The 16,910-nt window shown below is 48.4% G+C and overlaps 1 protein-coding gene across 1 annotated transcript in view; it reads right to left on the reverse strand.

Annotated features, from left to right (window-relative positions):
- ARHGAP5 (Rho GTPase activating protein 5) overlaps positions 1-16,910 on the reverse strand; it is a 631,911-nt gene that overhangs the window by 18,246 nt on the left and 596,755 nt on the right. Inside the window, exon 6 of the mRNA XM_078659393.1 lies at positions 10,667-10,772. Within this exon, the coding sequence (XP_078515519.1) occupies positions 10,667-10,772 (106 nt within the window). The remainder of the gene's footprint in view (positions 1-10,666; positions 10,773-16,910) is intronic.

Consider the following 16,910-nt stretch of genomic DNA (forward strand, 5'->3'; position numbering starts at 1 on the left):
TCCTCTGAATGGCCCACTTCCACATGCACTGTGCGAGGTGCGACAATTGTGGAGAGTGTGTCCCCCCTGTTTCTTGATGTAATACATCGCAGTCATGTTGTCCGTCCGGATCAGCACGACTTTGTTGCAGAGATGCAATTTGAACGCCTTCATTGCCATGAAGATCGCCATTAGTTCCAGTAGGTTGATGTGCATCTTCTGCTGTTGCGGTGACCACAGTCCCTGCACCGTATAATAGAGGACATGCGCTCCCCAGCCCTGGAGAGATGCGTCCGTTGTCAGCACTATCTGTTGTACAGGCTCTTGGAACTGTGGGCCCCTGCAAAGGTTTTGTGTGTTGCACCAATGCAGAGAGTTGTACGCACAACCGGTCACCAAAACTAGGTCTTTTAAGTGCCCCTGAGCCTGGTTCCACTGGCGTGCCAAGCATTACTGAAGCGGACGCATGTGTAGCCTCGCGTGCGGGACCACAAATATGCAGGAGGCCATCATGCCTCTCAGTTGCATGAACACCTGCGCTGGGAGTGAGCGTTTTGGCCTGAATTTTTGAATCAGCACATGCATGCTGTTGACCCTCGCTGAGTTTGGCTGTGCTGTGGCAGCGAGCGTGTTTATTTCGGCGCCCAGGTACTGCTGTACCTGTGCGGGCTGAAGGTGGGACTTTGGGTAATTGAGTGAAAATCCTAGAATGTGCAAGAGGTGGATTGTGCGTGACATGTGGTTGGCACACTGCTGGGCCGACTTTGCTTGCACCAGCCAGTCGTCCAGATACGGGTAGACATGGATGTGTTGTCTTCGAAGATGCGCTGCCACAGTCGCTAAGCACTTCGTGAACACCCTGGGGGCTGTAGTGACCCCGAAAGGTAAGACCTTGAACTGGTAATGCTGGTTGTTGATGGTGAACCTGAGGTATTTCCTGTGACTGGGGTGAATGGGAATGTGGAAGTATGCATCCTTTAGATCTAGGGTGGCTAGGAAATCTCCTTGACGGAGCAACGGGAGAACCTGCTGTAATGTTAGCATGTGAAAGTGTTCTGACAGGATGTATACGTTTAGAGGCCTCAGGTCGAGGATGGGCCTGAGAGATTCGTCCTTTTTGGGGACTAAGAAGTACAGTGAATACACCCCTTTTCCATGTTGTTCCAAAGGCACGAGTTCTATGGCCCCTTTTTGCAGCATGGACAAGACCTCCTGCTGCAATAAGTGCATGTGCTCGGCGGACATAGGACGGTGCCTTGGAGGGATGTTGGGTGGAGTGGAGGTTAATTCTAGACAGTAACCGTGTTGTATAAGTTGTCTCACCCACCTGTCCGTGGTAATACTTTCCCAGACTGGCAGGAACTGTTGGGAGTCTCCCCCCGACGGGTGTTATATGGTCGGGGGGCAGTGACAAGGCGTCACTGTTTGTTAGCGGCTGAGGATCTGGCATTATTATTTCCACGTCCTCTGCCGTTGGCGCTGTTTCCACGATATCCACCCCTATTGTTCTTGTTATAGGTGGTTTGTGTGCCACTTTTGGTGTATTGTCCTTGTTGTGACGCCTGACCTCTAGAAGTTCCCCTGTTACAGGAGCGACGAAAGGAACCGCCCCTGAACTGCTGAGACTGCAGAGCTCCCATGGATTTTGCAGTTTCAGTGTCTTTTTTAATTTTCTCAAGAGTGGTGTCCACCTCTGGACCGAACAGGAAGTCAGGGTTAACTGGCTGATTGAGTAGGGTAGTCTGGATTTCAGCTTTAAAACCAGAGATACGGAGCCAGGCATGCCTTCGGAGCATAAGGCTAGTGTTTATGGCTCTTGCCGCTGTGTCGGCTGCATCTAACGCGCACTTAATGGACGCATTGGAGATCAGCTTCCCCTCCTGTATAAGCATTTCTGACCCCTCCTTAGAAGTATCAGGCAGGTGTTGCATGAGCTGCTCTAATGTGTCATAGTGTGCCCTGTCATATCTTGCTAACAGGGCTTGTGTATTGGAGATCTTCCAAATATTAGCAGCTTGAGCTGCCACACGTTTCCCAGAGGCTTCTAAGATCTTTGATTCTTTGTCCGGAGGAGGAGCATCACCAGTTGTCTGAGAGTTTGCCCGTTTGAGAGCATTAGCCACCACTAAGGAGTCCAGCGGGAGTTGGCCCTTGATGTAGGTAGGGTCCACGGGCGCAGGCCGGTACTTCTTTTCAATGCGGGGGTTCACCACCCTTGCTTTAGTGGGCTCCTTAAAAATGTCACTGGCATGTTTGAGCACACCTTTGAGCATAGGAAGAGTCTTGATGGACCTCTCTGATGTGGAGAATGTATCGAAAAGAAAGTCCTCCTCCACGGGGTCAGCGTGCATATCCACGTCACGGTTAAGCGCTGCCCTCTCAAGTAGGGCGTTGAAAGCGGCAGTATCTTCAGTAGGCGAAGTCTTTACAGCAAAGGAAAGAGTATCAGGAGTGGCCTGTGGGTCAGGGTCCACAGAGTCCGCCCAAGCCTGGGACTCATCTGGGTCAGCATCCATGCCATAATTGAACTGGTCCTCATTGTCTCCCCCCTCAATATCCTCAGTGGCATACGTGGGAGAGTAGGTATAGCCCTGATCATATGAATGTGTGGGCTCAAAAAGAACAGGAGAGGTAGAAGAGTCCCTCTTTTTCTTTAGAGGTATTCTATAATGTTCCATAGGCGCATCAGGCCTGACTTTACGCTGGTAAACAGTGAGTCGACCTAATTCGGCGTCGATGTAGAGTTTTGATTGGTTGTCGTGGGACGGTGGCTGGAATACAACGTCTTCCGACCGAGGCTGAGTGGTTGCGGCACCGGACGTCGACTTGGCAGAGTCGGTAGTAGAGTATGCGGAGCAGATTTAGGCCGCGCCGTTGGGGGTAGCCCGAACTTTATCGGCGCCGAGAGCATCGGCGACAGACTGACGGTTTTCGACGGAGGCGGTTTCTTCAATTCGACCGACTTCGACGGTTCAGTACGTTTAAGGCCGTGCGTCGATTCGAGTCGTTGTTGCTTTGCAGGAACGCCTTCGTGCTGCGACGCGGCCGGGTGTTTTGATCCGACTTTATGCTTCGGGTCGAACGCCTTGACCAACATCGACTCCTTCAACATCGGATCGATGGACCGCTGGGCCTCGAGTCCCTTGGAAGAGCCGCCATCTTTGGAGCCGGAAGTCGACGTTGACGGGAGCGTGACGCGCTTCACAGCAGACACAGGCGTAGTCGATCCGATCCTCGGCTCGACGCCCCCTTTTGACCCCGAGGTGTCGAGCGCACGCTTTGACTTGGAAGGTTCCGAAGTCTTCGAGCCAATGGGTGTCTTAACCAGTTTCGGTTTCGATTTCGCTTCCTTCGGTTTCTTTTTCGATATCTCCACCGAGTGGGGCCTATCAACCGATGGCTCTTTTGAAATGTTCTTAGTCGGGCCCGGAAGCGGGACTAGAGAACGGTGTTGAAGATCTTGGCTAAGGCCTTCCGGCGATGCCTCGACCTGAGCCGTGGAAGAGTCTTTATGGGCCCCCGCAACTGCGGTTGAGCTTAGGTCTCCACCTGAGTCGTCGTCGACGGCTCCAGTAGGTTGTACGTCGTCCCCTACCTCGACGATGTCTTCATCATGGACGTAGAGTTCTTCCTCGTCCTCGTTGTTGGTGGAGTCGGGCTCCGAAGCGGGATCCGAGTGCTCCGGATCCTCCGCATGAACAGTGTCTTCGTCGTCGCCACCGAAGATGTTCTCTGGGTCTGGTGCCGATTCCCGCGCCGACTGTCATGCAGCGCGCCGAAGACGGAGAGTTTTCTTGGATCGAAATTTCGAACAGGCCATGCAGCTGGCCTCGTCATGGTCCGGTGAGAGACATTTGTTGCACACCGGGTGTACGTCGATGTGGGGATATTTCGAGTTGCAGACGGGGCAGCGCTTGAACGGGCTCCGTTCCATCGTCGATCGTCGAAGGGCCTGTGTCGTCGAAAGTCAAAAGATCTTCCGACGTCTAGTTCAAAGAACTGGAAGGTAAAAAGGCACCGAACGAAAGACAATACCGACGCCCCTAAGGCCTTTTGGCCTCGAAAAAGCAACTTTTAGAAGTTTCCGAACTTGAGTCAAGAAGTACATCCGAACCCAATGGCGGAAAAAAACAATCTGAGCATGGAGGGGATGCCCATGCGCACTGTGGTCCAGGGGAGGAGCCATTTATCTCGTGATACTTCGAAGACTCTTCCAGGACAACAATGTGCAATCATCCGGACCCAACCTCAGGCGGCGATCTATGCATAGATATAAATTCAGCAGCCCACATGCCTCGAACATATATATACTGAATCTTTCAAAAATTGCATACAATACAATACATAACGATAAAATGTGCATATGTAACCAATAAAGGAAGGAGGTATGGTAAAGAGGGCTCACCGTCACTGGAAAAGGCTTCAGTGCGGCTTGTCCCACTGCCACATTCTTCTCTGCTGCTGAATCGAGGCAGTAATGTCTGGTTAAGGTATGCGTACTCTTCCAGGTAGCAGCTCAGCAGATATCCTGGATAGGTTCTCCCACAAATAAAGCAGTGGAGGTGGACACTGCTCTTGTAGAATGAGCACAAACATGTTCATTCAACGGCTTCCCAGCCGCCTGATGACAGTATTGTATTGTACTTGAAATCCATTGGGCAATTCCCCTCTTTGATAAAGGAGAGCCCTTCCTGGGTGCACTATAAGAAACAAACAGTTAAGACTTGCGGAAAGGCCTGGTCTTTTGCAAGTAGAACTTGAAACCGCGCTAAACATCTAGTGAGTGATGAGCTTTTTCCGCTGCCATTGGCGGTTGAGGGAAAAATCTCTTAAGGATCAGTGGTTCATTCAGCTGAAAGTCTGTTGGCACTTTCGGAATGAATTTAGGATTAGTCCCGAGAACAATCCTGTCCTCAAACTGTAAGAATGGTTCTTGTATAGTGAGAGCCTGTACCTCCCCAACTCTCCTAGTTGAAGTGAAAGCTATGAGAAGAGCTACCTTCCAGGATAAGAATTTTAGAGCCGCCCTGTGAATTGGTTCGAAGGGCTTCTTCATCAATTGAGATAGAACAATGTTCAACTGCCAGAGAGGTGGAGGAGGTTTTATGGGAGGAAAAGTTCGAAATAATCCTTTCATTAACTGTTTGATATTTCTTTCGGACCACAATGATGGCCCTGAGGAAGTTCTTCTATATCGAGATAAAGCAGAGAGATGCACTTTAATAGAAGCATGGGCCAAACCAGATTTTGCCAACATTAGAATATAGAGGATCATTTCATGAGCCGCTGAGTTAAAAGGATGAATCTTACGCTCTTGGCACCACAAACGGAATCCCTTCCTTTTCATGTTATATGTCCTGTTTGTACATTCCGCTCTGGCATTTGATAATATATTTCTGCATTCCGATGAAATATCTAGGTTTTGAAATTCGCAGTGTTCAGGAGCCAGGCCACTAAGTGTAGCGATTTTGGATCTGGATGAAGTACTTGTCCCTGGGACCTTGTCAAGAGTGAAGGTATTAGTTGTAGACGAATCGGATGAACCTCCGACAGTAGGAGCAACTCCGTGAACCAGTGCTACCTGGACCGCCACGGGGCTATCAGAATTATTTTGCACAGTTCCTTCTTTATCTTTGTAAGCACGCGTGGCAGGAGGGGAATCGGAGGAAAGGCGTAGGCAAAGACACCTGACCATACTATCAAAAACGCATTCCCCCAAGATCCCCGTTGTTGATGCCAACTTGTGAAGAACCAGCATTTTTTGTTCTGAGCTGTCGCAAAGAGGTCCACTGTCGGTACTCCCCATTTGAAGAAGATGCTTTGTAAGATGTCCTGGTTGATCTCCCACTCGTGGCAGGTTGACTTTAGTCCGCTCAGAGTGTCCGCTTTGATAGTCTGATCCCCTGGAAGATGTTCCGCTTTCAGAGACACTCCGTGTCTAACAGCTCATTCCCATATTTTTGGTGCTTCCTGCGACGGGGAGAGTGATCTTGTACCCCTCTGCTTGTTGAGATAATGCAACGCTGATGTGTTGTCTGTTCTAATTAGTACAGCTGATCCCTGTATCCTTGGCAGGAAAGCCAGCAATGCCAAGCCCACTGCTCTGAGATCTAGCAAGTTGATGTGAAGTTGTTGCTCCTGCAACTTCCACCGACCGCTGGCCTGAAGGTCCTGAAGGAATGCTCCCCACCCTTCCAGGGATGCATCAGTGGTAATCACCAGTGGAGCCGGTTTGGTAAGGAAGGAAAGTCCCGCTGAAATGTTTCTTTTTTGGGTCCACCACGCTACTGCCTGCACAATGGCCGGTGTGATCTTCACCATGTCGTCGAAGGATCGCTCTGCTTGATGCTATTGCTGATCCAGTTGTTTCTGTCAAGGACACATTTTCAATCGGCAGAAAGTAACGAGAGGAACGCTATAGGACATTGTCCCTAGTAGTGACTTGTAACAGCGTACTGAAAGATACTTTTTTCTTGCAAAAGTCCAGGAAAGCGATATTAGCCCCAGTTGCCTCTCTATGGAGGGAAGTCTTGTTTACTGTGGTGTCCAGAATCGCATCCAAGAATGTGATGTTCCTTGAAGGTTGAAAGGATGACTTTTTCACATTCAAAGTCAGACCCAGTTTGGCAAACAATTGTACGCATGCCGCTGTTGACACCTGGGCTGATGTTAATGATGGCGCTTTTACCAACCAGTTGTCCAGGTACAGAAACACCTGGTGTCTTTGTTTCCTGAGAAAAGCCGCCACTGGCGCCAGACACTTTGTAAAAATTCTCGTGGCTGATTTGAGGCCAAATGGTAGTATCTTGAACTGGTAATGGTCTCCGGCTACTGTAAACCGAAGATACTGTCTGTGGGAAGGATGAATGGGGATGTGAAAATATGCATCTTGTAAGTCCAGAGTGGCCATATGATCCCCTGGGTTTAAGAGTAGCAGAATGTCTTGGAGGAACACCATCCAGAAAGATTGCTTCTTGAGATAAGTATTCAGAGATCTCAGGTCTAGAAGAGGACGCCATTGGAGAACATTCTGTGGACTAGGAAAAAACGGAAAAAAACCCCTTCCTTTCTGGGAGATCGGCACTGGTTCTATTGCTCCCTTTCGGAGCATTGCCCGAATCTCCCGACGCATCTGAAGTAGATGTACTCCGCCGACACGTCAAGAGGTAAAACAAGTGGAGAACTGAAGAAACTCTAGTATTACCGTATTGTATTATATTGAGGACCCACCTGTCCGTTGTTATTTTTTGCCAATGATGGAGATGGGAAGCAATTCTTCCACCCAGGGGAACTTGTGGAGGGGAAGGAATACACGTAGCCGGAACCTGAAGGTTGTCATTGACCTATCCTTGATGAACTGCTCTTCCTCTAGGAGCAATTTTTGTATATCTCCCTGCCTGTCGTTGATCCCATTGTTGACGGTATGGTTGAGAAGATGAGGAATAAGAGGGGTATCTGCCCTGCTGGTAACCTCTTCAATATGAAGATTGGCCTCTACCTCGGGCCCCCTGAAAGGGCACTTTGCGGTACTGTAGTGTTCCTAGGGCCTTTGCAATGTCTGTATCCTTCTTGATCCACCTGTTTCCCAAACAAATCCTTCCCATCGAAGGGAAGATCCAGAATTTTATTTTGGACCTCTGGTCTAAAAGCCGTCGCTCTCAACCATCCCTGACGGCGTAGAACAGCCGCTTCTCCACGCGACCTGAAGGCCGCTGTCGCGATATGCATTGCACAGTCAATTACTTCAGCCGAAGTCCTTTCTCCATCCTAAAGGATCTTTTTTACCCCCTGCCTATTATATTCTGGGATGAGGTCTTCTTAAGGTGCCAGGTCACACCGAATCTGCCTATTGTATCTGCCCAGAATGGCAAGGGCATTAGCTGCTTCAACTAGAAGAGCAGACATGGCCGAAAATCTTTTTCCTGCATTGTCTAAACGCCTACCCTCTCTGTCAGGAGGCGCTGATATAGGGGCTGAGGGATTCTTAGATTTCTGCTGTGCCACTTGAGAGATAACCGAATCCGGCTTGGGATGGCCCAGTAAACTAGCTGGAGCGTCTAAAGGAGCTTTATATTTCTTCTCTAGTCTGGCAAGTACAGGTGTGACTGTCGCCGGTGTCTTCCTGACTTTTACGCCCTCTTCCCACACATGACTAACAATCGGGATAGCCCGAACTGACTTGCAGTATGGCTCCTTAAAATCATACCAGAAACACTCTGTTTGTGTCGTAGGCATCGGAACCTAAAACCTCTTTGCAGCTCTCTCCATTAAATTATGGAACCCGCCAATGTCCTCCAGCAGAGAATCAATAGGCACTGGTGAGGGAGATGACTGTGATGGAATAAGATATTCATCCCATTCTTTGTTAGGATCTGTTATTTCTCCCTCCTCTTGGTCATCGTCAGTGGTGACAGGATCCTATTGGTGTACTGGTTGAGATGTAGGTGCAGGGTCGGGCAGTGACTCCCTGCTTCTAATCGGAGTAGTAGGGATGGAGCGTGAATGCGAAACAGGTATTTCTTGAGAGGCTGGCAATGGCGGAACCCTCTTTCTATAGTCCGCCAGCATAAACTGCAGATCAATCATCAAGGAAGATGGCATGCCAACCATCTCTTCCTGGGAGCCCTGGCGATAATGTTGTTGTGGAGGATATTGATACTTCCTGTATCCCTCCTCAAAGTCATCCTCTTGGCATTTAACATGTAGTTGCGAGGGGCTTCTGGCATATCCAAAGGGTCCCTCATCTTCCTCTTCTTCTGAATCCTGCTCTTCTAGTAGGTGTGATGGCACAAGAGGAGTAATTTTGCTTGGGGCGGTGATCTCTTGCGTAATCCTCCTCTTCCTGACGATTTCCAGCTTTTCTGGTGTTTTTTCTCTCGTCGACGAGCCCGACTGCGAGATCGCTGATGGCACCAACGTTGTCGATGCCGTCGTCGATACCAAACATACTGAAGTATCCGCCGTCGATGTTCGGGGTCGTCAAAGACTATCCCGCCGTCGTTGTTGTAGAAGTCGCCGTCGTCGACACCATCGTCCACGATGAGCCAACTGTCACAGGAAATGACGGATTTTTGGAAACTAGCTTCACCTCAATCTTCGTTGTCGACAATCCAGTCGACTATGCAGGTTTTTGGGAGTTTACCTCAGGAGGCATAGAAGACCGCTTTCTGAAGGGTTCCTTGACCGGAGGGGTGATTTTGACGGCTCAGAACTCGTCTTTTTTGGTGGTTTTTTTCCCCTGAAGCATGTCCCTTACTCTCCTTTTAGAGGAGGATGCCTCATCACTATCACTGGAGATAACCTCCTTCCTGGCCGTTAGCTTTTGAAACCATTTCAAAAGTGCCCTTTATGATCCCTCAGGGTTTTACTCAGGGTCTTACTTGAAAAGGTACGACATACCTTACAGTCTTTAGCTTGGTGATCCGGGTAAAGACGGTAAATACAATCAGCATGAGGGTCATCCATGTAGAGCCTCTTCTTGGAACAGGTGGCACATGCTCGAAATAAACCTTTTTTCTCCTTTCCAGACATTCTCTGAAGGATGAAGCAGAAGGCAGCCAAGAAGAGTATAAATCCAGATGAAATTCTAAGAACAAAGTTCTCAAATCAGGTTGAAAAAGTAGATTTTGAGCAGAGCTCAAAAGAGACTCCCTAGCACAACGTGCGGTAGAAAACCTGAGGGGGAAAAGGTTCTCTCAGGAGTGTTCTAGAGGGTGAGAGACTCTGATTGGTTCAGGGACAAATTTGGACTCTTTTAGATAACGAAGGTTATGGGTTACAAAAGAGAAATGGGCCTAGGCCTCTTTTCAGTTTGCTATCCAACTTAGCATTGCTTTTTTATATACCGGGGACTCCCGCCTCAGCAACGGGGAATGATTCAGGCATGTGAATCTAGGAAAGCTGCAATACTGGAGTAACTTCAGCTCCAGTTCCTTTTCTCTCTGTCAATACCCAATGTAGAGATAGAGTGGGGAGATGTGTGAGCCATTTAGAGGCACAGAACTGTACAAGCATCTTCTTAATGAGAAACGTGCACTTGCTCCAACATCCCAGCCCTCCGGGAGCTTGGGAAAATTATAAAGCTTCTGAAAAACCAGATTTGAGGGAGACAGCACAACCCAACATTAGAGAGGTTTAACCACTATGTTCAGTAGTACGGCTTCACCAAGTTGAATGATATCGAGCTTATGTCCAGGATACAGTGACAAGGTAGCTGCATGATCAATCAAATCCAGTAACACATGGTCGGGCAAATCAATAGGTCTGCCTTGGCCCCAACTGTGTTGAGCATTAATGCAACTTAGACCAGAACTTTGAATGATATAATCCCAACATTTGGCTGTATCCCACTTTGCTTTACATGTTCCTGCAGTAGGTCTAGTGTTATCTGGGTACATGATTTCTCCACAGTGTGGAAGACAACAGTCTGTGGTTTGCTGGACAGTCTGTGTTCGCCATTGGTTTGATTAGAAGTAGGGTCCCTTCGGCTCTTCTCCGTCATTCAGGTGCCTTGCCTCTGGATGCATTCATGAAATGTTCAGGAGTGAGAGTTTGGAAGCCTTTGCATGCATCACAGATTAATTTATACGAGATTCACACTACAAAAGAGAGGACTTAGGTCCCAGGGACTTCTCTCAAGCACTTTACAACACAGTCAAATGACAAAAGAACATTTAAGAATGCTAACCTGTTTAAATGAGAGATTATGTACTTGAAGACATCATAGTTAGAGGGTGGGAATTTCTTCAAGGCGTCTTTCAAGGCATTCAGCCGCTCTTCTTTATCGACTATTTCTGCAGAAGGAGATAAAGACATTGTGATTAAAAAAATCTGAAATATCTTTTAAGATACAAAAAAATATGATGTGCAGTGATTATTTTCTGAAATGATATACCTTGTTTAAAATGTTCACTACCTTAATAAGATTCAATAATAAGATTCAAGGGGAGAAACCATAGAGGTTGAAAATGGCAAGCTACAGAAAAGGAAAATGTTACTTACCATGTAAGCATCTGTTCGTGGCATAAAGTGCTGTAGATTCACATGCTGTGCATACTCCTATCTAGTGTTGGGCTCGGACAAGTGCAACTTGTTTTTCTTCGAAGTAGTCTTCGTGTTCCGAGATATAGTGACTACACCTATTGCTGGAAATACATGTGGGCATTGTCTTCTGCTTGGCGAGTGAGGATGAAAATGGAGCACAGAAGTGAAAGATGATGGCCATGCAAGTAAATGTAGAAATTAAAGGAAAAGCATCTTCAACAACCGAAGGCTTCTGGGGAGAGTGGGCGCATGTGAATCTACAGCATGACATGCTACAAACCGATGCTCACAGGGTAAGCAGCATTTTCAGTTAGTGGCTTGTGTAGATGTAGATATACAGGGAAACATACTGAACAACTACTCCGGAACAACGAGTTCTGAAGTCACGCAAGCGGAACAACGACTTGCCCGAACGATGACTTAGCCTTAACCATGCAAGTGTGTGGTTAAGGCTAATTCGGTCTAGTGTATGGGCAAGGCGGAGTTCGGAGGAGGGTCGCAGAGGAAAAGGTAAGAGGGGTTAATTGTCAGGGTGTAGGGGGTTTGGGGATTGTTTATAGGGGTTGGGGTTTACTTTTCATGGTGTATGGGTAATTGTGTTCGTTTAGAAGGTGTGGGAGAGATTCGTTTTCAGGGAGTTGAGTTCGTTTTTAAGGGGTGTTGGTGATCAAAATTAATTTTAAGGTGGGGGAATAAGTTTATAAGGGATTGAGTTAGTTATTAGGAGGTGGGGGTATTCGTGATTATTCTTAGGGTTGGGGGAATTAGTTTTATGGGGATTGAGTTCGTCTTTAGGGGGTGGGGGTTTGGGATTAGTTTTTATGGGGCTATGGTTGTTTATATGGTGTGGGGGAATTCGAAATTAAGGGGTTGAGTTCAATTTTAGGAGGTGGGGTGATCGTGATTATTTTTAAGGGGGAATTAGTTATAAGGGGGTTGAGTTTGTTTATAGGGGGTAGGGAGTAGTGATCCGTTTTTAGGGGGAATGGGTGAAAGTGTTAATAGGGTGTGGGGCGAATTCGTTTTTATGGGACAGGAGGGTTTGGGGGGATCGGAGTAGTAGAAGAAAAGCATTTTTTTACAACTCTTATTCCTTTAACACGAAAAATTATAGTAAAGGAATGCGTGGTAACATTTTTTTTAGTTTAGACGAGGACGTGGTTGTGACCTCGTTGTAAGGAAAGTCGTGGATGTGGAACTCTTAGTTCCAACATAGAACCAGATACACATGCTGTGCATTGATTGTAAAGTAGTTCTCCTGTAAGGCAGAGAGGAGGTGGGGAGGAAGGCAGAGGAGGAGGGGGTGAGAGATGTGTAGCTTTGGTGGATGAGGCAAAAGTAGCAAAGGACTGGTGCCTGTCTTAGCACCACTTCACTTTTTGGCTGTGGCTTCACTGGCATGTTGAGGGCATTCTTCAAAGTCAGTTTCCTTTTGGGAGAGGGGGAGTCTTCTAGCGCCTTTGGTGGATTTAAAAGGATCCGACCAGCCTGGGTGTGGATTATGATGCGCTTCTGCAAGGCAGAGAGTTAATCTTGGAGCCGTTGGAGGATCGGTTGATCCTTTTTAGGTCGAGGCTACCGTCCAACAGCGAAGCAGTGGGGGGGCGGAGCCGAAGATTTTTTTTTTTGAGTCAACCGAGGACTGAGCCCAGTGCTTAGGCATTATGGGTAGGATCTGCGCTGCTGGCACAGAGATGTGTTCCAGCGCCAAAGTTGTTTTTTCCACGACAGGCATAGAAGTGGCTTTCGGCACTGGAGATTTCTGCGCCGATAATGGATTCGCGGGCGTCTTCAATGTCGGTGGTGAAACTACAGTGAGTGCCGAGCTGCGTGGCTTCAGGATCCGCCTTGGTGCTGGAGCTGACTGGGTGCTGGCTCGAAAGTGGGTTTTCAGTGATTATCATGGCGAGAGGGTTGACTTTAGAAGAGGCACACCACAAGCAGAATCTTTTCCATTTAAGCGAGTACGTTCTGTTAGTGCTGTCTGCTCTTGCTTTAGCCAGCACCTGTCTACACTCCTGTGAGATCTTTAAGTGTTGAAATTCCTGGAACTCAGGAGCCAGGCTGACAATTTCAGGGAACTGGGATTCGGATGGCATACTTGTCCCTGGTTCAACGTCAGAAGGGACGGGAATGGTCTGAGATGGATCAAACATTTGACTGAAAGTAGGTGAAGTTCTGTGTACCAGTGCTGGCGAGGCCAGGCCGGTGCTATTAGAATGATCTTGCAGGGTTCCGTATTTAACTGTTTTAGTACTTTTGGAAGGAGAGGAATGGGGAGAAAGGTGTAGGCAAATATGCCAGACCAAGTTATGGAAAAGGCAAGATCATCAAGTGAGCCCTCCCTCTCCTGCATCGGCGCTTGGGCAACAGGTACGACGATGCTGGGCCGGATGACACCCCCATGGTGATGTGGTGGTCGCCTGGTAGCCAGCTGACCGCCCACTTGCAGCAAGTTGGAGCAGCGATCGCCCAGCACCCTCCGGTCAGTGTGGGACGGTGAGTGGAGCGTGTGGGGTTTCCGAGCCGTATCTAATCTCTGGACTCGACAACGGCAGGCCCCTCTCGCTGGACCAGACGACTGCGGGGCCCCCCGCTGGACCCAGGATCGTCGCTTCAGCAACGGATCGTTGTGGCGGGTGTGTGGGGTCCCCTGCCCAGTCTCTTGACTCGACAACTGCCGCATTTTGCTCGTGCGGCATTACCATCCTACTGGGCTGGGCACTGGATCATTTGGTGCCCCCAGAGACTGGCGATCTCGGTGCGGCGAGTGGTGGGGTTATTTGCCGGCTGAACGCGCCGCACGCAGGCCGACGTGGAGGGGTCTCGTGTGCAGCATCGCACACATCGTTAGTCCTATCCCCCCACCCCCTGGAGGCGTGTGTGTCTGGCTAGTGGAGCTCATTTCACGTGAGCGGTTGTTTTGCTCCCGGTATGGCGGCATTGCACCGTGCTGCTGGCTGCCAGATTTTAAAATGGCGACCGCAGCAGACATACTTACAATATAAATGGGAGGCAAACATGTAATGGGACATACACCGTCTAATTGTGGTTTGCTTCTTGCTTGGATTTCTTTTGCCCCGGCCATCTTGAGTGTGCTCCATCTTCGCATATCAGCTCAACTACCAAAATGGCAACAACATTGAAAGGGCAACAGAAAGAGGACTGGGCACAGAAATAGAAAAGCTCCTCACAGCCTTGAGTGAGCCTAAGCAACTAAGACGGCGGCCACCTTGGAAGGGCTCAATATAATTCACTTATAGGGAAATATAAGATCCAGGGAGCGAAGAGGACACAGCAACGACAAATAGTCCTGCAAGCAACGAGAGACAGGTACTGTCATTCAAGTGAGGTCGTTTTCTTTTTTTTCTTTTTTAATATGACGGGATCCAATTTAGAATCAACAGGCACAAACTCTTTATCATAAAATACCTGTTAGAAATGGGGGTCTCTAGTTGGCAGTGGCTGGCCACAGTCTAAGTAGGGACCCTTCTTCCTAAGTCAGAGTAAGGGGGCTACACCCTTTGATAACCCCTGCTCAACCCTGTGGTAACGTAGCACGAGCAGCTAGGCTTATCTCAGAGGCAGTGTGTAAAGCATTTATGTTCATACACAGTAACACAGTGAAGGACACAAATGGACACCACACAAGTAGTTATAAAAAAAGAAGTATCTTTATATATAGACTTAACACAAGACCAATAACGATAAAAAGCCACATTACTGAAAAAGGGGGGTACTCTTGAAAAGCTGTAAAAAGAGTTCAAAGTGTTCAAATAGGGGTTCAGTTCAAAGCAGAGGTCTCTGAGACCCTTTTACTTGCGAAGTACCTGGATATCGTAGCAAAACAAGCAAAATGTCGCAAACGAGCTGCAGCGATGATTTTCCCCACGCTAGGCCGGCGATGCGTTGAATTCTTGCCGAAAGGGAGGATGATGCGCCGGTCTGCGGGTGTGTGCGGGTCAAAGCGACAGACTTCTTCACGCTAGGCCAGCGATGCGTTGAATCCTTGCCGCAAGGGAGGATGATGTGCTGATCCTGTTGCATGTGTGATCTTGTTGCGATTAAAGAAAATGGCGCCCCGTGAGGGAGCGACGATCCGGGTGCGATGCGAGGAAAATGGCGGACGGACGGTGCCCGTTCTGCGATGTCGTGATGCAATGATCTCGATGCGATGATCCGGGGTTAACGAGCCTTTGAAAAGCCCACAAACGTGCGATGATCTCTGGGGTTAGCGAGCACTTTGTGACCCGCAAGCGTGCGATGCGATCTTTGGTTTGCGAGCGCTCGGCGGCAGCAGTGTGATGATTTTTCTTACGCTCTTCAGCTGTGGCGGCTCGCAAACGGGCGTTAGCGACGATTTCAGCACTCTCTTCTCTGTAGTAGAACTAGAGGCCCTGGAACTCACAGGGCACATAGAAATCCTCAATGGGAGGAATCAGGAGGCTGGTGGGGGAGTCAGATGTGCCTGTGACTCCAGCAGGAGGCTAGCTCTCTTCTAGCCCTTGGGTGATTGCTTAGCAAAATAAAAGTCTCTCAAAAGTCCTTTTCCCTCTTCTTCCAAGTCCAAGGGGAACTACTGCAGGCCAATCCAAGAAATGGCACACAAGCACAAGGACAGTCCTCTCCTGCAGATTCCTTCAGTGAAACGGACACAGGTTCTTCTTGACATCCAGGAGCAATACGAATGGTAGGGGTTTGGGCACAGATATTTACACCCCAAAAGTCTTTGTTCTCAAAAGTCACTAGTCACTGACCCCAGCCAAAACCAGTTCTGCTCAGGCCTGGGGCACTTTGTTTACCAGGCTGCATCCTTCCTTTCAGAAAGAGGGGGTCTGCCATCAGACGCACAGTAGGAGGTGGAACCAACATTCACCTTGCCTGGCACAGCCCTATTCAGGTCAAGGAGCTACACCACCCCAGTACTCAATGCAGATCTCTATATTCAACTCTGGTCTGACTCAGCCTGCCTTGCCCCTCTAAACCCAGACAGCCAATACACATAACAGCAGAGCACACTGGAAGGCTTAGGCAAGAAAATATCCACTTTCTAAAAGTGGTATTTTCAAACACAGAATGTTAAAACCAACTTCACTAAAAAATGTATGTTTTCATTCTGAGTTCAGACATACTAAACTCAAATTTCTACCATGTTCCCTGAGTGAGATAGATAAGATGTAATAGCCAGTCTGCCCATTGTAGCCTATGGAGAACAGGGAGCCTTGCAGCAGTGAAAAACAAAATGGAGGGTAATTCACTTCCAGGATATGCTACACATATCAAGCCATGTCCTACCTTTCACACACAATGCACCTACCACAGGGGTGACTGACATGATGTCAAGGGAAGGTTCAGGGGCAGGAAAGTGTGGGCAATTCGCAGCCAAGATGGCAGTTCTGGACTGTACGCAGACACTGCAGTGGCAGGTCTGAGGTACACTTTGGAAGTTGCTTCTGTGGGTGGCGCAAACCAGTGCTGCAGGCCCACCAGCAGCATTTGGGTTACCAGCCCTGGTCACACACAGCCCACACTAATAGGGACTAACAGGTAAACCAAATAAGCCAATCAGGGATATACCAATTCACAGTCATATTTACACAGGGAGAGCATATGCACTTTAGCACTGATCAGCAATGGTAAAGTGCCCAGAGTCATAAAACCAACAACAACAGGTCAGAAAACATACAAGAGGACGGCAAAAAGTTTAGGGATGACCCTGCAAAAAGGGCCATTTCCAACAATACCCAACTAACCTATCTAAGAAAGCAGCAAATAAATTCAAACACAACCTAATTAGAAAACACCCAGACACGCTGATTTGGGACCCATACTTCAACCTAAGCAAAGGCATAATTATTAATTACTTGATATTTTTCACCAGAAAAACG

The sequence above is a fragment of the Lissotriton helveticus genome, chromosome 9 (genome assembly GCF_964261635.1).
Source record: "Lissotriton helveticus chromosome 9, aLisHel1.1, whole genome shotgun sequence".
Taxonomy (NCBI): Eukaryota; Metazoa; Chordata; class Amphibia; order Caudata; family Salamandridae; genus Lissotriton; species Lissotriton helveticus.